Source organism: Danio rerio, chromosome 21 (assembly GCF_049306965.1).
Source record: "Danio rerio strain Tuebingen ecotype United States chromosome 21, GRCz12tu, whole genome shotgun sequence".
Classification (NCBI taxonomy): Eukaryota; Metazoa; Chordata; class Actinopteri; order Cypriniformes; family Danionidae; genus Danio; species Danio rerio.
In genome coordinates this window covers 24,658,314-24,684,408 of record NC_133196.1, presented here as the reverse complement: position 1 = coordinate 24,684,408, position 26,095 = coordinate 24,658,314, and the positions used below count along the sequence as shown (strand labels likewise).

General features: G+C 36.4%; 1 protein-coding gene across 7 annotated transcripts in view; it reads left to right on the top strand.

The window, feature by feature from the left end:
* Positions 1–26,095, top strand: part of zbtb16a (zinc finger and BTB domain containing 16a) — a 148,041-nt gene that overhangs the window by 64,447 nt on the left and 57,499 nt on the right. For all 7 annotated transcript variants that reach the window (XR_012396460.1, XR_012396459.1, XR_012396461.1 and 4 more), the window contains 1 exon segment: positions 80–177. Coding sequence is in view for 4 of the 7 variants with exons in the window: in XM_009295291.5 (XP_009293566.1) it covers positions 80–177 (98 nt within the window). In the remaining 3 variants the exon portion in view is untranslated.

Genomic DNA, 26,095 nt, shown 5'->3' with positions numbered 1-26,095 from the left:
GCTCCGAAAGCCTGTTTTTTTTGTGCATCTGACATAAACGGTGTTGGCTGATGTTATTTTGTCCTGTTTCTCCCTGCAGGAAGCTACACAGTGGAATGAAGACCTACGGATGCGAGCTATGTGGCAAACGCTTCCTAGACAGTCTGCGCCTAAGGATGCACTTGCTGTCTCACTCAGGTAACATCACTAATGTGGATCCTTGTTTTGTAGGTTTGGGCGAAATTTGTTTTTTGAAGTGATGTATGTCGATTTACTCTGCATGGTGAATTGAGGGATGTCTTTATATGTTTCCAGTTTATTTCTGGATGTTGTCAGTGCATGTTTTTATGGTGAGAGGAGTGTTTTCTTTAATAGAGAAGCGCACTTTCGTGGTCTGTAGTGAATCTGGTTTATATGGAGTCTATAAAAGCAGTGGGTTTCCAGTACAGGCCAGCAGGAATCTCCCTTTACCTCCCTCTGCGACTGCCAAATTCACAGGCCAGTGAAGTCAAAGTCCTTACCGCACACCAAACATGCACAATGGTCAAATTTTGTAGACTTTTGGCCCCCCTGTGGAGCACACTTGGGTTTATGATAATTAAGAGCGAGTGCTGTGCCGAGGTAATTGATTCCACAGTAATTAGGGGTTTAGATTAGATTAGATTAGTTAAAAAAAGAAAAAACTAGCAGATTAAACCACCAAACCTTTTCGACTCTTAACCTCGCACCGGTGGAATATTTCCACGTCAATATCTTCATATAGTGAGATGAGATTGACTTTTTACAGGGACGTTTAAAAAACACGGAGTGGAGAGATGAGTGACATCTCACGCTGGGCCGCCCAATTCAATTCATGCACGGCTCAGCATGGCAGACGCTGCTCTAAGGAAATATCTAATGTTTATTTTAGAGGCTGTTCAAATCCCAAGATGCATGTTCAATAACAGACTCTGTGGAGATATTGTAGTACTCGTGCGCTCATAATGGCAGCCCACGGAGCATGTACTGCACGGTGACATTTATGAGAGCTGTTCTGCAATGAGACAAAGAGGCCGAGGCTGAACTCCGATGAATACCTCTGTTTGGTATTCTGCACTGACCCGCAGAGACGCCTGTACTCGTGCGAAAGTATGTTCCGTGTCATTATAGTAATCCAGAAATCCTTATGGGAGACTGGCTTGTGCAGTTTGGATAATATGACTGCGGATAATCCTGTGCTCAGAAGCTGGGTTGCATGAGACTGTGGACTAGAGAACGCTTCAAAAAGTCCTTTGTAAAGCCACCGACTCTCTAAACAGACGAACTGAGTGCCATTTGGTGTGTTGTTGGTGTTTGCGAGGCCTAACACTTCACCCTCTCTGGATTACTGCAGGAGTTTACTGTAGGCTGAAATTTGGTCTCTGCGGCTCAAGTGTTTAAGAGTGTTGCTTCGCGTTCAAACTGTCCTTAGGTCAGAATGCGGACTCGGGTCACTCTTGAAATTGTTAACCTAAACCCCTGATAAACAGAATTATGGGTTATCTGCAATCATGTTTTACACTGCTCATACTATATCTGGGGTTAATGAATAGTCCTGGGTATTCGTTAACAGGCGTTTTACACTGTACATTCCTAAACCCTGGAGTTAACGTTGCATATTTACAGCTTTTCTTTTGACATTTCTTTCTTTTGAAGTTTTTACTCAACTCAACCTCTCACTTGCTGCTATTTGCACCACACTTGTTTCATTTCAAAATGTTATTGTAAACCTTGCTGCTCAATTTCTGATTTGGCTAACTATGGAGCATCCAGCAGCATAAGGCAAACATTTCAGTAAACATTTTAGGCCAAGTATCTTTTCTACCGGAGATACGGTTGTCCTAAAAAATATATATATATAAAAAAAATAAAAAAAAAATAGTACACACACTTTAAGAACGGTATTGCAGAAAATTTTGATGTTTTTAAAACCTTGACTTTTCCAAATCCCGGTATACCTTGAAAACAGTTATCGACCCATGCCTACTTAAGACCCCGGAGTTAACACCAAAAATGCAGTGCTAATAATTAGGGCTGTGTGATTAGTTGAAATTGTAACGAAATCGTGATTTGGAAATGCACAATTTCTAAATCGCCTTATAGCACAATTTTCCCGCAATATGGTATTTGAACCAATCATAATGAAGCACGCCTAAATACACCGTGAGAACAGGGGACTGAATACCCTGCATATACAGGGATGATACAGGGAGTTCAGCATAGGAGGACTTGATGCTAGAAAAAGCCAACATCTGTGGCTGATGTATGGCAGAACCAGGTAATTTGTAAGTCAGTCATATATTGTACCTAGAAGCGAGTGGAAAGCTTGGGTGCGTCACTTATTTCAGCATTTTCAACGTGCTTTGCATACGCTGCTTTGTCGTTGCTCAGTGACCATCAACTGTTTTTTTTTAGAGGATAACAACCTAACAAAACATTGCTGCAGTTCCGATAAAAGTTTTGTGTATGGAGAGAATTAAAAGCACTTGATGTTCGGGTGTCTTGTGTTTGTCTGAGGTAACCGAATTGTGGATATTCCATACAAAATATGAAGCTGATTGGTCAGTTCTTGTTATGTTACTGGTTGTGCGGCTTTCTAAAAAGTTGCATTTAAAGTTTGTCTGAAAAGAAATGTTTTTAGCTGGGTGTGCTTGGCATATACAGTACGTGCTTGCTGCGTGCCACTTTTAATATGTGCACTCAATCCATGCTCCTCCTTTGGAAATAATGGACTTGTGTGCGTAAAAGAAGCGATATGTGAATGACCTATTCCACGGCAGCGTCACAAGGAGGTCTATGATCTATGCATGACAAAACAATTTGCAGTTTGACTGTTTGTACATGTTGACTCAGAAAATGCATTATCAGTATTTGTATTTATCAGTCTATATATTGGTTTGTTTTCAAATATATAGAGTTGTGCATCCATACTGTTTGTCCTGATGCTACTTTTTTGACACTTAACTCCTCTTTCTTTTCATTTTCTTATTTTGCTGGTGCTGCTTCCTCTGCTTTTCGGTTCATTTCCATTACTGTCATCATTTGATTTCTCTTCTCATCATCATCAAAATCAACTGCTGCTTCATCTTTACCTCCTTCCTCATCTTCATGAATTAATTAAAATAATGTTATACTTAAAGCTCATTTTACAAGTCAAACTCTGATAGATTTAATCTGATTTAAAGTGCCTCCCAAACCCTTGTGAACTGGTCTCTGAAACAAATCCTGTCAAAAACCAGTAGAGATCAGAATACAGAAAGTGAGTGTGCTTGGACTGTGTTCATTAAGCATTCTGCCACCAACAGTTTCTGTTTTTCCCCCATTTATTTACTTCTCTTATAAGATTGAGCTGAAAATGAGAAATGTCAGTAATCAAGATGACAGTTTTGCATTTAAAACAGCACAAGAACCAGTCGTAATTCCTTAAGATCTCTACCAAAAGAGCAGCGCCAGACAGCCTCCCTCAACAGGCGGAATAAGCGAGCAATGCGAGGCGGCTTATTTTTAGTGCATCAAAACAGAGCACAAAAAAAACCCCTAGAACAAAACAGTTTTAACGTTCATATGCTGGATGCTTGACACACAGCGCTAACCTGGTTTTTGTTTGTAGCAGTCTGGCTCTTGAGAGCTTCACTCTTGTGTAATGCTCAAGCTTTTCAGTGGAAACACTTTTATAGACACAGACAGTGGCAGAGAGGCAGAGACATGGCGCAGCTCTTTGATTGTTTTGTTTTGTGTTTCGTTTTTTTTTTCTCCCTCGCATCGCTTTGTTCTTTCATCGCAAACTTTCTGTTTTTATCCTTCCTGTTCTGAGCGGTTTGATTTTTATCAGCGCTCACAACGGTGACACCAAGCAAGTGGCTTTGCCCTCCACCTCCTCCGCTCTCTCCTCTTCAAGCGAAGGTGCTGAAGAATGGTATTAGGTATGTTGTGTGTATTGTGGTATACCATTTCAGTCACACTCGCACACACACACACACACCCCTTCACTGCTCTCGGCTGGTGCACGCTGTCTCTGTTTGTTTTATTGTGGACTTGGCAAGGCGCCAGTCTGGGCCGCCTGCCACAACCCAGGGTACAGTATGTACAGTGAATCTTGCGCCAGCTTTTTTTTTTCTTTCCTGTGTTGTCTTTTTTCAGATAATTGTTTGACAGCAGTGGTTGTGGTGGCTGTTTTGTTTTGTGCATTTTTTTTTCTTCTTGCGAGGCCTCACATCCTGGAGTTTGGGTGGAAGTGCTCTGCGGTGAGGGCCTGATAATGGAAAAGTGCGCGCGTGTGGATGTTTTTTTTTTTTTTTTTTTTTTTTTTTTTTTTGTCAGGTTTAAGGTCAACATGGTCTGGGAGCTGCTGGGTAGCGAGGCAGCACAGTATTGAAGCAAAAAAAAGTGGGGGGAAAAAAGTGACTCAGCCATTTGGAGCACGACTAGGCTATTAGTGTTATGTGAGCTTCCCTTGTGACTTCAAAGAGTGCAGAGCGTGGTCTGGGTAGGCTAGCCAAGGGACATATTTTGATCCATTTTTGAAAGGGGAAGCAAAGCTTTTCGGTGGGATTACAGATCAACATAGGCTGTTTGGCATATATCATCTGTATTTTTAACTTTTAAATACTTTTTAATCTGCAGCTGTAACTGACTGTAGCTGTTAGAGGTTAGAAGCTATTGTGCTATAAGCAATATAACACAGAAACATTTTAATGTTTGTTTTTATGTGTTTTACTTATTTAGGTTGCCAGAATGTTATATACAGTTGAACTCAGAATTATTAGCCCCCCTCCTTTTTTTTAAAATATTTCCCAAGTTATGTTTAACAGAGCAAGAAAATGTTCACAGTATTTCTGATAATGTTTTTTTCTTCTGCAGAAAGTCTTATTTGTTTTGTTCAAGTGTAATTCAGATATTAACTGTCATCATGGCAAAGATCAAATAAATCAGTTATTAGAAACAAGTTATTAAATCTATAATATTTAGAAATGTGTTGGAGAAAAAAAAAATCTCTCCGTTAAACAGAACATTGGGGGAAAATAAACGGGGCTAATAATTCAGGGGGGCTAATCATTTTGACTTCTGTGTGTTATAAATGTATGTTATAAATATAATGTATATTTTATTCAATGTCTATTTTTTTAAGTAATATATTTGGAAATTTAGATTAGATTTATTTCATAATGTTATGCAAACATGTCATCTGACTAATTTGCATTCTCTAATGTAGATTATTCAGTATATATTATAAGTAAATTTTTTAAATTTGAAGCTATCAATAGTTGTATCTGTTTCAATGATTGTATCTGGTCAAGGAATCTATGTATTATTATATATAATATAATTAAAATATTTTTAAAAAAATGTATTTTATTTTTTGTTTATCTTTATATAAAAAACGAATAATATAATAATTTGCAATAATAAAATTGCATAATATGGGCGTCACAGTGGTGCAGCGTGTAGCACGATCACCTTACTGCAAAAAGGTCGCTGGTTTGAGCCTCGGCTGGATCAGTTGGCATTTCTGTGTGGAGTTTGCATGTTCTCTCCATGTTCACATGGGTTTCCTCCGGGTGCTCCAGTTTTCCCTACAAGTCCAAATACATGTGGAATAGGTGAATTGGGTAAGCTAAATTGTCCTAAAAAGTAAAAAGTTTATATTTGTGAATAAGTGTGTATGGATTTTTCCCAGTGATGGGTTGCAGCTGGAAGGCCATCCGCTGCATAAAACATATGCTGGATAAGGTGGCGGTTCATTCCTCTGTGGCAACCCCAGATTAATAAAGGGACTAAGCCGAAAAGGAAATGAATTAATTTTGCACAATTTTTAGTAACGTTTTGCTGCTTTAATTTTAAGCCTTTTTTATGGATGTTATGCAACTTCTGCATCAGATTAATTTGTCCAGCTTGTTTAGCCTGGGCTGTTTAGCATTTATAATATTATTTTTTTATGTTGCATGCATTTATGCATGTCTTTTTCATTTTGGTATTTTCATATTTTTTAGGATGCTATGCAACATGTCTAGGTGATCATCTCACTGATTCCTGTTGCTTCAGTGGAGGCTGTTCATCATCTATCATATTTTTTATTGAAGCTGTGGTTGTGTTTTTGCTGTTCTTCAGGTAAAGCAGGCCGTCCACCAGGTCTTAAAAAGTATTAAAAGTTATAAAATCTATATAGAGAAATTTAAGACACCTAAAAAGTATTAAAAGGCTGTTTTGCAAGGGATTAGATTTTATATAATTTTTGATTGTACAATGTATGGTTGTTTGCTAAAGTTTGCCTGAATTAAATCTGCCAATATCAGGATGCTGTGTAGTTTATGAAATCTATAAAGTCCTGCTAGATTTGATATAATGCTGCTTTGTTTACTGCAGTAACCAAGGCAACACCATTATTTCTGCAGCTCTATGGGTGCCAACCTTTTGAATTAGCTAGATTAAATAGATTTGTATTCAGTATATGAATAATGGTTTAGTTTTGGATTAGTTTCTTACATTAATATTTAGTGAATATTGGAAGTTAAATCTTGCCAGGTTTTCCGGTTGAAACTAAAGTGGTTTTAAGGTCTTAAAATGTATGGAAAGAGTCTTTAAAAAAAGGTCTTAAAAGGTATTGAGTTTTGCTCTGATTCCTGTATACTCTCTAAAGGCTGACAGCTTGAAGTGAAGTATCTTGCGGCAAACACAAAATATGAAAGAATGATGAAATGTGAAATGAATATGAAATATGAAAAGCTTTCTTTCTTTTACTTACCTGTTTGACCATAACTGACTGAACTGACCTGTCCACACACACACACACACACACACACACACACACACACACACACACACACACACGCATACATGCAGAACGTACACTTGGGGACTGTGTGAACACTCTCATTAGCAAGCCGGAGTGCCTGGCCCAGGCTGATTAAGTCTGTGTGTTATTCTCCAGAGGGCCTAGCCAGTGGACCTCACTTGACTTCATTAGCTCAGTAGACTGAGACAGGCCTAACACAGCAAGACCCCTTGTATACACCATCCAGCAGCTCGCCATGCACATTTGCCATTACAAACACACACATACATGCTGTGTTTTTTTTTTATTTTTTTTATTTTTTTGCTAAAAGTTTTGTTACTCTTCTGTGGCAGTCATTTAGAAAAAACTGAAATCGTTTTCTTGGCTATTGTGATCTATCAGCTGTTGCTTTCAAGTTGACTTGCGAGCACATGGGCTTTTCTTTTCTTTTGATGACAGCGAATTAGCTGTTTCAATTATGGCTGTGTTACTTGGCCCGCAGGCTGTTCTTTAGCTCTATTGTTGCCGAGCCATTATCTGCGTTGTGTAGGAGCTTTTGTCAGCCCATTTCACATTGGTTTCCTGGTTGGTGTCCTCAGCTGCATGTGTCGACACTGTGTTTAAGCGCAGACGCAGAGCTCAGATCTGCATCCTCCTCCTCCAAGGTGAGAAAAATTATTGCTGCTTTCATTTCTCAGTTTAGCGTAATCTCGAGACATACTGCAGTGAGTCAAATTTGTCTGGTCTGTTTGTGTAACAGAGCAATGCAATGGTTCTTCATGGAGCTTTTCTTCAGAATTGGACATCAAGTTATCCAGCACAGGATATAATTAATATTAATATGATAACAATTTTAAAAAATTATATATTTTTATTTTTATTATAAAAATGGTAGCAATTTTATTATTATTATTATTATTGTTGTTGTTGTTGTTGTTGTTGTTGTTGTTTATTCATTTTAATTAATATTTATATACTGTCCAATATAAATATCATTATTGTTTTAATATTAATATTAGTAATGAATTATTTATATTTTAATTAATATACTGTAAATAGAAAAAATGCTTTTTATATTAATAGTAGTTGACGTAATAGTAGTAGCAGTAATAATAATAATAAGAAGAAGAAGAAGAATTATAATCGTATTATTATTATTTTTTATTAATTCATTTTTATACATTTTTTATATACTGTGAAATATAAATATCATTATTCTAATATTATTAATGATTGATTAATAATTTCATTCATTTTATTCATTTTTATTAATAATTCTTTACAGTCAAATATAAAAACCAATATTGTTTTAATAAGATTAATATTAGTAATTATTGATTTATAATTTAATAAATATTCTGTAGGAAAAATATTATTTATTTATTATTGTTAGTTTATTATTAATATCAATAATAATAATAATAATAATAATAATAATAATAATAATAATAATGGTAATTATGTATATACTATCAAATATAAATATAAATACCATTATTGTTTTTATTCATATTAATATTAGTAATGATAGAATTAATAATCAATAATAATAATAATAACAATAATAATAATAATAATAATAATAATAATAATAAAAAAACTACAAATAGTTTTGGGTTGCCTCTTGTTGTTTAACATAACTTTTAGGCCCTAAAGAAACTAGGTCTTGCTTTTGAAATGCACTCTGGCATTGCTCTGTCAAGTTCTTCATGGCTTTCAAGGATGTGGCCATGTCACTACTCAATTATGTTAGCTTTAACCAAGTGAGAGAAGTATAAATACGTTTTCTTTCATTTTGTTATTCATATTTAACATAGGTCTTTCTCTCCCGTCCGTGACCCCATCTAAACAGACCCGTGACCCACTTTTCAGGGTTATGACCCTCCAGCCAACAACTGCTGCAATAGTCAACTGAATAGAGTCACAGAAAAATGCCAGGCATGAAGGAAGAGGAAAAGAGAAGAGTGAGCGAGTGAGCGTTTCCCTCTTTATATTTCTCTCTCGCTCTCGCTCTCTCTCTCTCTCTCTCTCTCTCTCTCTCTCTCTCTCTCTCTCTGTCAGTCTGGCCTCTCGCCAGCTCTTCCCTCACACTGATGACATCATCAGCTGCCGGCAGGTCTGGATGTTCTGCCAACATTCCAGAGCGTTTATGATCGCTCGCAGATGTGAGTCCAGGAACATACTGTACCCAAACTAGAAATTAATGAAACTTGACTGCTTTCCAAGCCACATATTCCAAAATAGAGAAGCCTGCAAATGGGACGGGAGGAGGAGGAGGTGTGCGATGGAAGAAAGGGCTCTAAATAAATAAAAGGGGGAGAAAATACCCTCTCATGTAAATTCTCCACAGCAGCTGATAAAGCCCCGCGTCTCGCCCTCTTATTCTCCCTCCCACATGTGCACTAGTAAGGGATGACGGGCCGCGTGGATAAATGGCCTGAGCTTCTGTTTGGCCGTGTGCCCTGAGTTCTCTCTGGTGGTTTAAACCCATAATACTTTCCCTGACCTGTTGATGTACATTAAATCCCCATTTAAAACAGCGTTTGAATTATGCGCCGCATAAATCCTCTGTTATAAGGGCTAGGAGAAATGATTACGCACAGGGGTAATGGCTCTGTAATTGTTTGTCAAGTTTACATCCCATCAAAAAGCTGACAAGTGTTTATTCCCTTGATGCTCAGGGGTTGAACTGTAAGGAGCATGAGGCTGGTTTTACTGTGCCTCAGATGGGCCAGATGTGATTAATGTTAATAAGTATTTTAATAAGTTTAAATGTTGTTATTATTAATAATTAAGTTATAAATTAATAAGTTTTGGAATGTCTGTAGGTAATGTTTTAAATTCCGAATAGGGAATGATAAAAACTCAGTGAGTTGAGTCAATCCCTAAATGCTATTTTTTAGTCTGAGTAAAAGCTCACCTAAGGAGACAACCAAATGAAAAGAAATGTAATTGACAGTAAGATGAATTCTCTGTTTTTATTCTTAATTCTTTTTTATTATTATTTTGGTAATACGGTAAATAAGTGTGAAAGCAAAATTTAGTTTATTATGTGGTAAATTAGGGCTGCATGATATTAGAAAAGAACCTGATATTGCAATTTTTTTGTGCGATTTTAAATATTGCGATACAAATACAATTTTTACAATATGGTTTGTTTTTTGGGGTAGTCTTTGGGGAAATTGAGTAATCACAATGCAAAAAAAAAAGCTTTTCTTGCTTTGGTTTTGTCATTTCTAATCTAAGTAGCTAAAAACTCTTAATCAAGAATGAATAGTTTTTCCTTAAAACAAGTACATTTATCGGGCAAACTTCATTTTTTGATGGTCCGTTTGTTAAATTGCATCTACATGTCAACTAATTCTCATTAGATTATAAGTAGACTGTTCGGTTAGGGTTGGGGTTAGGGTTTATGTAAGTTGACATGCACTTCTTATTGTCTATAGTCTTCTTATAGCGTTAAATGTCTGTTGAAGGAGCAGTATTAACAGATATTAAGCAGACAGTCTATTAATACTAAAATGGACCATCAAAATAAAGTGTTACCCATTTATCTACCAATGGGGTAACAAACAAAATCTTTATTTCACTTAGATATTTGGACTAGACACATGATAAATTCTAAGTAAGTAATTTATTTATTTATTTATTTATTTTTGTGCACGAGTCCTTTTAAAATCTGTATAAATAATTAAATACAAAAAAAAAACTGTTACACCTCCAAACATATTTTTCGTTCCCAAATGTGCAATGCAAATGATAAAACTTATTTATAGTTAAACTTAGCAGTAACTCTACAACTGTTTTTTTGTTGCTCCTGTTTAACTGTAATTCAGACTCAACAAGACTATTGCAAATGCGCACATTGCGATATATTGCGCAGCTCTAGTTAGGGTTGGATGATATTGAACAATATGGCATCGTACGATGTCTATTGTGAAACATCATCATAGACGATTAATTATTTATTAATAATTAATTCATAATTAATTATTTAAAGCCCTGTTTTAACTACCTAACACGATCCAGCAGTACATCCTTGATAAACTGTGCGACGTGCACTGCTCTCTGGGGTTTTGTGCTCAAAGGACCCACTGACTGCTGGAGCTCAGACGCACGCATACACTTCAGCGCATGACAGACTTTTATCAAATAATACGTTTTTACTTGAAGGCAAGTGAAATCCTTACTTAAATCCAGTTTAAATGAAAAGAATATGTTTGTCTTTTTTAATGTAAAAATATGAATAACATGATTGGAAAAACAGGGGTATTCCACCAGATATTGATATCTTAACTCTTCTTAAGATGAAAGATGTTAATTTAAACATGGCACCTTTTTTTGTTTTTTTATTTAATAAAATGATCTGATTTACAACATTTTATTTTACTTTACATTTAAATGTCACCAGAAGCTTACAGAATAAAAAAAAAATTAAAAAAAACAATAGGAAAATTCAGAGAAACAGAGTTTTTGATTGAACTCTTAATATTTTTATTTACTGTATTGTACATGTGTAATATGTACTGCTAATAATTTCTAATTAAAGGAAAGTTTTTGTAATTGCAATACATTGAGCAGAGTATCCTGATCCTGCATTGAATATCACAGTAACACATTTTTCTATTATATTATTAGTCTTGCTATTTTATATTTTATTATTATCATATTTGGAAGATTTTACACAAAAAAAGGCATCACAGTCCCTTTTTATTTATTTATTTTTTCCTCTTTTATGATGGTTCCATTGACGAATGTTTGGTATTTGTTTCATTCCTCTGCCTCTTTTCATTACAGCCATCATCTTGTTAACATTTTTCGATTAAAACATGGAATAAGCTCACACCAGCCATAATACCCTGTAAAAGATCCTGATCTTAGTCCTTTGTTGTCGGGTATTGCAGCTTTAAATCCCTTTGGTTGCTAAGTAGCAAGTGCCCCTGTGCTCTAATGGGCTGATTTGGTATTCAGCTCAATGCCGGGTCTTATTTTTGTATGCGAGACAAAGTGTTTTGATGGAGGGTGATTGCAGCAGCGTCTGGAGGCTGTTTGGGAGTTTTATGGGCTGTACAGTACACCGTGTGCCTTCTAAAACAGAACACAGGCGATTGAATTTTGGATTTGCTTCATCATTTCTCTCCTCTGAGCAGCCTCTGTCAAAAAGGGAGCGTAGCTGGAAGGGCACAGATTAATTTGTTCTGCTGGAAATGAGAGCAGTACAGCAAAATACACACACACAAACACGCAATGTGCGCGCACACAACAAGCGGTCTAAAAAATACAGCAAAATGCACAGAGGCACAACTTGAGCACAGAGTGCATTGGGTTGGTATTGGGTTGACTGTGACATTGTATGGGTTGAATGGGTATTCCTTGGTAGATGAGCAAAAATAAATAAATTACCGTAATGCATTTAAGGTCACGTACATGATGTGTTTATGCACTTTTATTAAAAGTTTCCAAATTTTATTACATTTTAGACACTTATAATATATATATATATATATATATATATATATATATATATATATATATATATATATATATATATATATATATATATATATATATATATATATATATATATATATATATATATTGTTTATAGTATATTTGTTATAATTTATTATGATATAATAGAATAAAATTTATAATATAATACAATACAATTTAGTAAAAAATAAATAATAAAATAATATATAGTTTGATATAATATAGTTAACTATATAATATAATATAATGTAATATATACTATCTATATGGGTCTAGGATATTTAAGGATAAGCAGTATACTAATTTTCATATATTTATTCAAATTTTGGCCCCTTAAAGAACTCATAAGTTATAGATATTTGAAGGCTTCAGATGCAAAACTCTCTGGATCCATCAGACTTCTTTTCTTGTAAATGAGCATTTCCTATCAGGCTCCTATAATTTATATTTAGAAGTTTCATTTTATAGATGATAAAAAGGTTATTAGCTTGTAAATAAAAAATGTCACGCTAGACAATTCTTTGGGGATTTTTTTCAAGGTAGTTTGTTTGTTTTTTGCGTCAAAACCAGCCAAACCCACTTGTGCTTTTTTGCTCTATTAGGACAAGACATTGTAATTAGTTAAAAAATCACTGAAGATGCAATTATAAATTATTTTACCAAACATATAACACATACACAAACCACCTGAAATTTAAAATACATAAATCTGTCAAGTAAATGGCGGTTCATTCAACTGTGGTAATGTTTGATAAACCAGGGACTATAAGGAAAATGAATGAATGAATGAAATCTGTCAAGTAGGTGAATTAATCAATAACATTAAAACTGAAATTAGTTAAATTTTATAATCTGTTGTCTTCCTGATATTTGGGATTTAGATTTAATGTAAGTAGAGCAATGTAAACATTGTAAACTAAGCTTGTTAGATTCAAATAATTTAGTGTAAAAACATTGTGAAACATCAATATCTGTGCAGTCCATTAATAAAAAAGTAAAATAATTTATTGAATTAATAAAAATGTATAGTTTTATACATTATATTTATTTTTTAGCTAACAAAACATGAGGTAGGTTTACTGGGCAAAAAGGGGATGTCTCAGACACTTTTAGAAGCTGTCATTTATTCATTCTCACTATATTTAAAGTCTTGATCTCTTTTTTATCTATTGTTTATCCTCATGGCATCCATCTGGAATAAAAGAACAGCATCTTAACTTTTTCTTGAAATGGAGTTGCTGTTTAATGTATACTAAATCGGACTCTTAAGTAGCTTCACTGAACAAAAAACGTTATAAATGCATGCTACACTTCTCACTGTACGTTGTGTTTTCTCTTACTTGTAATGCAAAGGGGTAGGGGACGTTTTTGTTTGCCATTCACTGACAATCAGACAGGCTCATGCAGTTCATCAAATTTTATCTTTTAAAATCGGAAGCAGAATAAAACAGTCTCCTCATAAAAATCCGCGTATCAGCATACCGTTACATTGAAAACTTATGATTCAATTCACGGCTTCTGACATAGTGGCTTTTACTGCCAAAGGCAAATGGCATTTAGGGCCTTTTGTCATTCATTCATTTATTCATTTTCTTGTTGGCTTAGTCCCTTTATTAATCCGGGGTCGCCACAGCGGAATGAACCGCCAACTTATCAAGTTTTTACGCAGCGTATGGCCTTCCAGCCGCAACCCATCTCTGGGAAAGGCCTTTTGTCAACAAACGGTTATTTTTGAATGCGCTGTGATTTAGATGATTTGAAGTAAAAATCTTTGTTGCACGAACTACGTGCTTAATGCATTCGCTCAGTGTCATTAGGCTTTTGCATCTGAACTCTTCATTTGTAATCTAAATATTTATAAGTAGTTATAGTAATTAGTATTTATTAACCTAATGTAGTACAATTATTATTTAAAAAACTTAAATGATTACCATCTAATGTTATTTCATGTATATATCATTCCTTTATTTAACATTGGCTGTTATTTTTAGGCTATTTCAGTTCAAATAGTTTAAAGTGTGGACACCAGGTTCTTTATGGTGTCTGAGCGAAAAGCCCTTTTACTGTTTTATGACACTAACAAACACTGGACGCAGTTCAGTCTAGCAAGCTGCTTTGAGCCGTATCTCAGTTTTATATCAGTTTATATCACGGTAAAACTTTATGGCACAATTCCTTTCACCTCACTGATAACTCTGGCATTCATATGAGGGAACGGCTTGACCTAATCAACACACGCTGTCACTTATTCACTCCAGTGGCTGATAATTAATCAACATTAAAAAAAAACACCCTGCAAGTGGTCAAACCGCACATTTATCAGCCACAATCCTTTTGTGGGCATTTTAGGTCACACTGATTTAAACCAGTTTGGTGAAAAAAGCTGCAATTCCAGCACCAGATTTCCAGCACTGGCAGAGTCCCTGGAAAAAATGATGATTTGTTTGTTTATTGGCCTTTGTTTGTGTTCAAAGATCAAGGCTTTGATTGCAGCTGTGAGCCAGTGGTTAAAATGCAGTGTGTTGTTGCTGGCAGTGTGTGTGTGTGGAGCGGGGGGTTTGCTAAAGAGAAGGGGGGGTGGGGGGTTGTAAGGGGAGGCTAAATTTAAATTGTAATTGGCCGACTTCCACAAGCTTGCGGGCATTTTAATGAGTCATAATAACTTCATTTAAAACCAGCTGAGCAGAAAATAGATTGGAGAGGAGCCTGTGGCCAGTATGGATTTGTGTTTTTTTTTTTTTTTTTCATCGTCGAGGCCGGACCCGCTCTGCCAGGCCTGATGGGCCGCTGAGCAGACAGACATCCTTTGTGGATTTATCATATCACTGTCCACTTTGCATTCAGATCATATTCGGACAGTTCCCACCAGCTTCATGCTCCATAGCGAGTGCAGAGCAGCCGGACAGTGGATTCATTCATCAGGCGAATACATCAAAACTCATGTCAGTGCTTTAATACACTTCCTAAATAGCTTTTTTCTGCTGTTTTAAAAGGATAGTTCACCCAGGAGTGGCTTTCTGCACTTTTTCAGAATTCATAACTTGAAGAGTGTTTTAAAGAGTTTGTTCACTCCAAAGCAAAAAAAAATTTGTTTTGTTTTTGACTAAACACATAATAAACCCGTAAGTGTAAATCCTCTGAACTCTAATGATATTTTTAATACCATCTGAGAGATTTTCGTTGCTCTATTAAAATTCTGCTCCCCCCAAATCTCTATTAAAAGGATTACATTTGTATATGAAAAATATAAATAATCTACAGTTACTTCATGTGTATGAAGCACAGATTTTGTTTTTTATTTTATTCACATATAACTTATAATAATAGAAGTGGTTAATAGAAGTGGTTTGTTTTGTGTCACAGGTATGTTTTGTTTGTTTGCTTGCTTGCTTGCTTGTTTGATTGTTTTTGTTGTTGTTGTTTTTTTACACTGGGACTACCAGAAATCTATGACTACATGAATTACTAAAATGGTCATTCTGACCGTTCTCATATAAGATGTTATATTGTTACTTCATTTTTACATTCAAAGATGTACTGATATATTAAAATTAAGCTTTAAATGTATGTCATTACATTTAATTTAGGGTCATCACCCTAAAAATATTATCTTTTTGGTAATACAGCCTATAAATGTATAGTAAGGCTACAGGACCACCTGCGAATGTCCGCACCTCACTTTCATTTTCACTTTCACAATCAGGGGGGGGGGGAAGACTTTTTTTTATGCCACTAAATATACATGCGGACAGTTTGACTGATATGGTAGTTCTACGTAGAATTACTCATAGCTCTTTTGTGTTTTTGTAATTTTAATAAAATAACTGTTGGAAAGAAATATACACACATTTTTGGAAAAGTCAGGGTATTATAGATATATATGTTTTATTTCAACAAAGTTATTATATTGCAAATATTAAGAACAGTCAAAATGACCTCAGTAGTTCTAGTGTTAAATTGGCTGATCTGTGTTTCTATGTAAATAAAAACTTTGTTCATCTTATAAAGCAATTGTCTCTTCGGCCTTTGATTATACCACTTTAGGCTCAGAACCTTTTTTGAACCATATTCATTCACTCATTTATTCATTTTTCTTCGGGCTTATTCCTTTATTTATCAGGGTTCGCCACAGCAGAATGAACCGCCAACTTATCCAGCATAAGTTTTACACAGCGGGTGCCCTTCAAGCTGCAAACACACTCATAAACACACATACACTATGTCCAATTTAGTTAATTTAATTGACCTATACCGGACTGGGGGAAACCAGCACCTGGGGGAAACCCATCTTGAACACTGGGAGAACATGCAAACTCCACATAGAAATGCCAACTGATCCAGCCGAGACTTGAACCAGCGACCTTCTTGCTGTGAGGCAACAGTGCTAACCACTGAGCCATCATGTTGCCCTTTTTGACCAATATATAAAATAAAAGTAAAGACAAGTCAATCAAGTTATGATTTTTGAGTGAGCTCGCTCTCAAAGCTCTAGGCAATACATTAGGTTATAGTTTTCTAAATTAAATGATGCCACAGATAAATACATCCACACTCAAGTCACTGCTTTAGCAGACTCCCTAAACGTCTTTTTCTACGATTGTATTTATATAGTTGACCCCAAAAATAGTCTCTGGCTTCTATCTGTGATTTTCTGCCGAACTGTCTCTTTAAGAGCTGTAAGAATACATTAGGTTGTATGTCTCTAAATAAGATGTAGGCGCGGATAAAAAGTTATTTACGAAGAGCCGTTAAAGAGCACAATCTCTTAGATGCGAGCACATTAGCGGCACCTCCTCTGTGACGGTGATTATTAGATTAAGATTAAGAGGGTCATCTGCTGCCGGAGTTGAAATAAATGGTGGAATGTGTTGGCACACTCTGCGCCAGTCCAATTGAGTTTGACTGAAGCGAACAGGCACACCTCTACGGCACAGGCTCCGTTCACACCGGCGCATGTTAAGAAGGGCCCTCTAGCGTGAAACACACATTCAAAGGCACGCACACACACCATAGTGTGGAAACCCTTCAGCACCGCCACCCACCGAAGCCTCACCTGGCCTTTATCTCGGCTGAGGCCATGAAGACAGAGTGTGTGCTCTTGTGTGATAAATGCCTGAATTCTGCTTATCCCATTCAAACGCATTCGTTTCCGCCTGCCCTTCTCTCTCTCTCCCTGGGGGGCGTCTTATTCGAGACCCTTACATCTTATATCTTCCGTATATAGACGGGTACAGCATGTTTCCAGGATTTGGTTTTGAATAAATGTGGCAGCAGTGTGGTTTTTATTTTTAAATGCGTCAACGTCTAATGACATCCTCTCCGCCCCCTTAGAACGAACAAAAGAAAGTCTTATAAGCCCAACTGTTTAAGTCACCCAAGAAAATCCTGTTATTCTTTTGTATGTTTGTGGGTCAGTACAATGTGAACTATGCGCTAGATGAAATCTGATTTGCTTTCTGCGTAATAGCAATAAAAGTAGGCGTTTTATATATATTTTTTCATTTTTTATTTATTTATTTTTCACGGTGTTGCGTTAGCTCGGCCGATTGCTTTGGGAAACTTTTAGATCAATTTCTTAGCGCAGATTAAAAAGCTATGAATCCCATTTATGGAAGAGCTCCCTCATGAAATGCTCTTTGAAACTTTCATATTTTGGCTGAAGAGTGAATCAGACGCTAAGCAAAGATCTGCCGACGGCGCTTTCATGTAAAAAAAAAAAAAAAAAAAAGGGAAAAAGATAAAAGCAGTCCCATCTGGAAGTAGCCAGGACACACAAGGGTTGCTTTTATGCTATCCATTCCACTGGGAGGTTCAACATGAAAAGCGGCCGTGGATATTGTGTTATTACTGTTGCAAACACGTCTGTGGATCAGAATACTAATCCCGGGCCGTCCAAACAATTTCAGCGCTCAAGAAAAACACCTCTATCTTTGGCACTTTAAAACCGTCTGTGGCGACACGAGTAATTAATGTTTAATGGGCAACTACTGACAGGGCAAAACCTTCTGAGACACTGTCGGGCTATTGTAGGATGAAAAAAAATGGCATATTATATAACTGATTTGAGAAGTGCTGCCAATTGGAGCTTGTACAAAAATGTACGTTTCGCAGCTTGTAGCTATATATCAATATCTCGTCGTGTCAATGCAGATTGTACAGAATTTCTGTGTGCAGATGTAGAGCGAAAGAGGATGAAGAGGAAGTCGGTGGATCTGGAAAGAGTGTGAGGACGTCGTAAAAGGCTTTAGTGAGGAAGTTAAAGGGGGTGTCGCACAGTCGACGTTTGTGAAGAAAAAGAGTTTATGGAAGTAACTTTTTCCTCTTTTTTTCTGTCATCACCCTCTTTCTCTTCCCCTTTTCTTTGCTGTTTTTTAGGCATGGAAGGTTCCTGGTGTCTTAAAATTATTAAAAATCTTGTGACATAATAGGAAGAGAGAGCAGGGTCAGTTTGTGTCATTTAGCTCACTTCACTAGTGGTTGATGTAAACTTTTTTTAACATGAGTGTTGCTGTAAATGCTCTTCATAACATGAAATGAAATTATTTTACAACATTTAATAAACCTACTGCAAGTTCATTTAAAATGCATCTTATTAAAAATGTATTAAATATATGCATTTATATTAATATAAATGTATAAATACGAAATAAGATCAAATGTTTATATAAATAGTCTTTTATCAAGAGTGTATTAAATTGGCTAAAATTATTAAAGACGTTTTAAAGAGCAGGAGTCTCATTTGTAAACTTGGAATATGCACACGACCGGGTTATGCCATTTCTCACGCAAAAGTTGTGATCTATAAAAAATAAACTTGATGGGAGAAAGTGCGCAACTATAAGTTACCTCCAAGTAAAAATATTCAAAGGGGCTGTAAGTAAGTTTTTGGCTCTTCTAAAGCATAAAAATACCATAATATGGTTTGCAGAAGCACAGAATATGCACTCACACCAAATGGTAAGGTTTATAATCTAATTAATACATAATTAAATAGTTAACATTATTAAATGTACATGCTTAATCTGTGATATGTGTTTAGATCTAAAGTTCAATTTCAAACAGTTTATTTTATTTTCAAGATCTGAGGTAAACTTTCAGTAGTATGAGGTACTGCTTTCAGTAGTATGGCTATAAATGTCATGTAAAATGACCTTCAAACTCACATTATTTACATTTATCACTGAATAAAGCACATAAGGTGTACCTGGAATGATCATTTAGTCAACTGCAAAAAACAGAAACCATTTCTAAAATATAAATTTCAGATGTTGGTTAGTGCAAAAACTCTTTAACATGAAAATATTCTTTATCACGTGTCGTTGCTTATATTTAGAACACGACTTAAATCAGCATTAAGCCTTAATTGTCAGGCGCTCCTGTTGCTGTCGTCAATCTGGAAACCAACGTTTGCGTTTGTTTTGATCCAGGAATGCAACACCTAGTACAACCACTGGGTGTCAAACTTACAAACTGCACCTTTTACTTCAATATTGTCTTAACTGAACAACTTTAAATCATCACATAAGCCGTAATCATTAGTTAACACAATTAAATTTATTCTGGTTTGTTCACTTTTAGGAAGGTTTCTATGCCAATTTTAAAACTCAAACCCCTGGTGAGCATATTGGTCTACATAAAGATTTTTAACCCTTTAATGATTGTGCATTCATGTGGGTTTTCAACGGGTGCTTTGGTTTTCCCCACAGTCCAAAGGGGTATAAAGGCTGATTTTATACTTTTGCGTCAAGCGCATGGGTATGGCCCGTCGCAGCCTTTACGCAGTCTCTCAAAAAATTGAACTACATGTCGTAACAACGCGTAGCACAAGCTCTATGATTGGTCAGCTTGGTAGCTGTGCCGAGTGTGGGTGGTGCTAGGAGCCACGAGCCCAATAGAGCGAATCTTTACAAGCGTCAAGTCCCGTGTTGGAGATGTTTTGTGTTAAAGTTGTTGCATGTCTGCCGGTTCCCGCCTCAGAATGAGCGAGTTTTAGCTACTTGTACAATAAGGTAGCGTTCAGAAAAAACAAAACTCCTGCGAAGAAACATGGCACAGGAACACAACGTACCGCCAGCTAGTGTTTCGGAAGTATTATTGCAGAGCAACATAAAAAAGTGCATAAAATTAAAGTGCATTTATACTTCTGCATGCTGATTACGTGCAAGGCATGTGGTGTGGGTTAGGCGATCGCTTGACGCAAAAGTATAAACCAGCCTTAAGTGAATTGGATGAACTAAATTGGCCTTAGTGTATGAGTGAGTGTGTGAAATGAGTGTATGGGTGTTTCCCAGTACTGGGTTGCAGCCGGAAGGGCGTCCGCTGCATAAAACATGCTGGAATAGTTGGCGGTTCATTCTGCTGTGGTGACCTCTGACAAATTAGTGACTAATCAAGAAAAAATCATAAATTAATGGATGTTTGTGCATAGGATATCATTAAACCAAAATAAATTGTGTGTGAAACAAAATGAAACCAAAGAAATTCATTAAAAAAATATTCATGTAAAAGTTACGTTTTTCAGCTGCAGTCAGTGTGGAATGAATGCTGAATTTGAATTAATGAACGTTGATCAGTTTTATTAAGTAAAAAGAGGGTTGTGGTTTTTTTTGCCTGTTCTCTGAAAATAATTTAAATTGATGTGTGACATAATGGAAAGAGAGATCGGGGTCAGCGAGTGTCATTTGGCACACAGCAATAGTGATCGTCTGTTCGTGAAGCGAAATAAGCAATTGGATTATTTTCCAGTTTGGAATCTGAAGCTGATTAACTTTTATTAGCGGAAGAATTATTTCAGATCAGGTGATAAACAAATGTAAATGACTGCACCTGAGAGCTGTTAAACTCTGTGTGTTTGCATTTCCTGGTGTTTTCTGTTGAATTTTTTTTCTTTTTTTATGATCTGTACACTGCATTCAGTCATTCCTGTTGATCATCATTAGTGTCTGTTTTTCAGGCTGTTTTTGATTTTAGGAAAACCAGACTTTTTTTTGGAAGACTTAACACCCCTCTATCACATGCCTGTGTTAAGTGTGGAGCGGTTTAATAATGACCTGTACTGTGTGTCTGTCCCATACGTCGTGCTGTGTAGCCCGTCACCCGTCCCCCACTCTCCTGGTCTGGGCCTTAATAAACTAGAGAGTGCTTTTGACAATGTGTGACTTGAAAGCAGGAAATAATGGGCACTAAATGTTAAATCTTTACAGGTTATTGACCTGTGGAGCATACATGGGCTCTGTTAACTATGTGCAGCCTGTCTAGCACTTCTGTACTGTTCTTTTGACTGTTTTAGCAGCATTTGTCAGTTAGTGGTTAACATTTATCACATCGCTGTCGAGGCTCAAGATTGCTTTAAGTACTCAGAAGCGTGATTTAAAATGTGTAGGCCTGGGAATTTTTTTTTCACCTCTTCAAGTGGTTTTCATATCCACTTTCATATCTGACTTGAAACCCATTTAGCTACTTATTGGCTATCAAGTGACTTTGGTTCTTTTTATTGTGCTCTGTTTTAATTTTTTTTGAGCGTGAGGTGTACGTTTTGTTTTGTGATAATTTTTTTTTGTTTTGTTTTTGTTTTGTGTTTAATTCTTGTTGTGATTTGTGTGATGTTTGTTTGTTTGTTTGTTTGTTTTGTTTATATTGTGGTTTTTGTGTTTTATTGGTCTCAATTTTGTTTTTGTTGTGTCTGTTTAGTTGTTGTTGTTTTTTGTTGTGATTTTGTTTTGTTGTAATTTTTTTGTTTTATGTTTGTTTGATTTGTTTATATTGTGTTTTTTGTGTTTATATTGGTCAATTTTTGTTTGTTTTTTTGTTTGTTTTTATTTTGTTATTTATTTATTTTTTTGTTTTTGTGTCAGTTTTTTTTTTGTCTGTTTGGTTTTTGTTTTGTTGCGATTTGTTTTATATTTATATTGTGGTTTTTGTGGTCTTATTTCTCTCAGTTTTGTTTTTGTTTGTTTTTATTTTGGTATTTATATTTTTTAATCTCAGTTTAGTTGTTTGTTGTTTTTGTCTTCGTTTGGTGTTTTTTTTTTTTTTTTGTCCATTAGCTTAACTAGGCCCATAGTATAAACTATTGTTTTGCTTTGTTTTTTGTTTGTTTGTTTTTGATTTTATTCTGCTTTTGCTTTGGCCAATCAGTTCAACTGGTCCAACAATATAAAATATGTAGTTTGTTTTGTATTTTTGTTAGTTTTGTTTTCTTTGAACTTACATCTCATCTGGACCACTTGAAATCTATATCAGGCTACTAGCTTTCTACAAAACCACTTTTAAATTGATGTCTACCCATCCAATTATATTTCAAGACCTGGATTCACCCTCCCTGCTCATGAAAGGCAAATAAGGAAAGAGCAGAACCGGCCTCCCACTGCTCTGCGCCAGCAGTAAAGGCATTTACAGCACTGTAAAGACAGCTCAATTGTCGAATCCAGTGGTTGGTTGAAGTTTCGGTGGTCGTTTGGGGAAAGGGTTCACGGCATGGTCAGACTCTCAGGTTCTCCAGTGATAAATAAAAAAGAGCTCAAGGTATCGCTCTGTTTTCAGCCGACCTCACAGGTATTGATCAGGAAGCAGAGCAAAGGCAGATCATTTCTTGCCCTTTCTTTCTCTCTGTACGTACAAACTTCTCGAGGAGCACTTATTCTCCTGCATTTATGACTAAGAATTGACAGCATTGACCAGAATGTTTGTTGCATGAACAATTTGCCAAGTAATGCGGTTTTTAAAATCTAACACTTCTGTAACAAGATGCTTAAAACGCAAAGCAAAGTTGCCAGCATAATTCTGCATATCCAGTACTCGGGCATTAATTATTAATCTAATATGATGCATCCATGGTCTTACGTTTTGGTTATTCGTCAGATATATCTTTAAAAGGAGTTTGCCACATTAGTTAACATGAACGATGAATGTTAGGAACAATAAAATTCATTAGATAGACAAATAGATCTACACATGTAAGATACACATATAAGAAAAACAAATGCTGTGGAAGTCCATGGTTGCAGCATTCCTCAAAACATCTTCTTTTGTGTTTAACAAAACAAAGACACTCATAATGGTTAAAACAAGTAAAGGGGGAGTAAATGGAGACCTAATTTTTGGGTGAATTGAGTAATTCTTGAATATTAGACCTTATCCTAAAGTGTTGCCAAAGTATTTCAAAACCAAGATCGACTCCATATTGTACATACTTTTCTAGTACAGGTGGATGGTGACCAGCATCACCTGGCATGAGAGTGTGTGTGTGTGTGTGTGTGTGCTCGTGCTGGCATCAATACAGTGGCCAGCAATTCTAAAATTCCCATTTCAAGTTTAGTGATAGCTTAAACATAGGCAAACCAATCTAGAGATGCCAGTGAGAGGCTCCACTCATTTCCTGCCACTTCACACCAGGCTAAACCTACAGGTTCCTTCCCAGCCCAGCTCCTGTTTCCTCCACTTCTGAAAGCCCTTTGTCCTCTCTCCATACTCTCGGGAAGGCTGCCCAGAGTCATAATTTAAGGAGACAAAAAAAAAAAAAAAAAAAACGAGGCGAGAAAGGAAGAGGAAAACACATGGAACCTTTCACCTTTTGTTGCAGTGGACGGGTCAAACCGCCACACACCAGGGTCATACGCAAACATTTTCCTGTCGCTCATATTTGCTTTGTTCTGCGTTTGGTTTGGAGAAGCATCCGTCTGTATGCTACTGATAGGTTGTTGTGTATGTGCATCTTTGTGAACTGAAATGCCCTGAGTATATCTGCAACTAGACAGCTGAAACGATGGAGTCTACAGTGAAAGAGGGAAAAATAAATGCAGAACAGAGTGTGACCTGCTGGCCAGATAAATTGGTCTGCAGGCAAAATGGATTAAGAGCTTTAAAGCGGGCTAAAAAACAAGTGAATGAATGTGCAACACTGTGCTCATTTCGAGCAGATAAATTTAGAAGCGTCTTTGATGTGAAAGTGTGTTTAGCAAGTCAATATTTGTCTGCTTTGGTCTGTCCCGAGACGTCCTCTGTCTGCGCACCAGACCGTGAAACTATCAGAAGAAGCCTAGATATCCTCAGTGTTTATCTCCTTTGCTATTCTTTCTGTTCTCTGTGAAGGCTATATAAATATTAACCAGCTGACTTCTTTCATTTTCTGATAGTAGAGCGTAATCTACTGTATAGTGTCTGGAAATTCAATCTGTGCTGCTCTATTTCTCTAGCTGCATGTCTGCTTGTACGATTACAAACTGAAATCTACAATCTAGGCCTGTTGCTGGAAATCTCTCTTCATCAGATATCGTCTCGTAAGGTGGCCTTGGTTAATCACGTTTTCAAGAGTGCACTCTCTTTTGCCGCGATGGCTTATTTGCAAACAAATGACTCTTATGAATGGTTCTTTTTAATGATTCAATTTAAACGATTCATTAAGCAGACTCCCAATGGCATTAGTGGTTTGAATCGGGCTCATTTACTCTGTGAATCATTTTTTAAGCCTTTGTGTTTACCACTGACTCCCTCACTGAACTGTGAATCATTTTTCAATTAGGTCTGATTGAAAATTTACAGCCAACTGTTACCTTGAGTCATTGGAATGATTTGGAGAGATGTTTTTATTTATTGTTTTAGTCATTCTCATTGGCATGGATGGATGGATGGATGGATGGATGGATGGATGGATGGATGGATGGATGGATGGATGGATGGATGGATGGATGGATGGATGGATGGATGAATGGATGGATGGATTGATAAATAGTCGGATGGATGGATGGATGGATGGATTGATGAATGGATGGCATGATAAATAGTCCGAATGATAAATGGATGGATAGATGGAATGATGGATGGATGGATGGAATGATAAATAGATGGAATGATAAATGGATGGATGGATTGATAGAGTGATGGATGGATGGAATAAATGGATGGATGGAATGATAGATGGATGGATTGATGGATAAATTGATGGAGCGATGGATGGATGGATGTTTAGAGTGATGAATGGAGTGATAAATGAATTGATGTAATGACGGATGGATGGAATAATAGATGGATTGATAGATAATAGATGGAAGGAGTGATGGATGGATGAATGGAGTGATAGATGGATGGATGGGTGGATGGATGGATAGATGGATGGAGTGATAAATTGATGGATGGATGGATGGATGGATGGATGGATGGATGGATGGATGAATGGAGTGATAGATAGAAGGATAAATGGTTGGATGGATTTAATGATAAATTGACGTAATGATGGAGGAATGGATGGATGGATCGAGTGATAAATAGATGGCATAATAAATGGATGGTTGGATTGATGGAGTGATAGATGGATTGAATGATAGATGGATGGATGGATGGATGGATGGATGGATGGATGGATGGATGGATGGATGGATAGATGGATGGAATGATAAATGAATAGATGGATTGGAGTAAAGGATAGATTGAATGATGGATGGATTGATGTATGGATGGATAGTGGGATGGATGGATGGATGGAATGAAAAGTGGATGGATGGATGAATGGATGGATGGATGGATGGATGGAATGATGGAATGATGGATAGATGGAAAGATAAATAGATTGAATGATAAATGGATGGAGGATGGTTGGAGTGATAGATGGATTGAAGGATGGATGGATGGATGGATGGATGGATGGATGGATGGAAAGGTGGATGGATGGATAAATGGAGTGATAAATGAATGGATGGATCGATGGATGAAATGATGAATGGATGGATGAACGGATGGATGGAGTGATAAATAGATTGTTGGATGGAAAGATTGATGGAATGATGGATGGATGGATGGATGGATGGAATGATAAATGGATGGATGGATGGAATGATA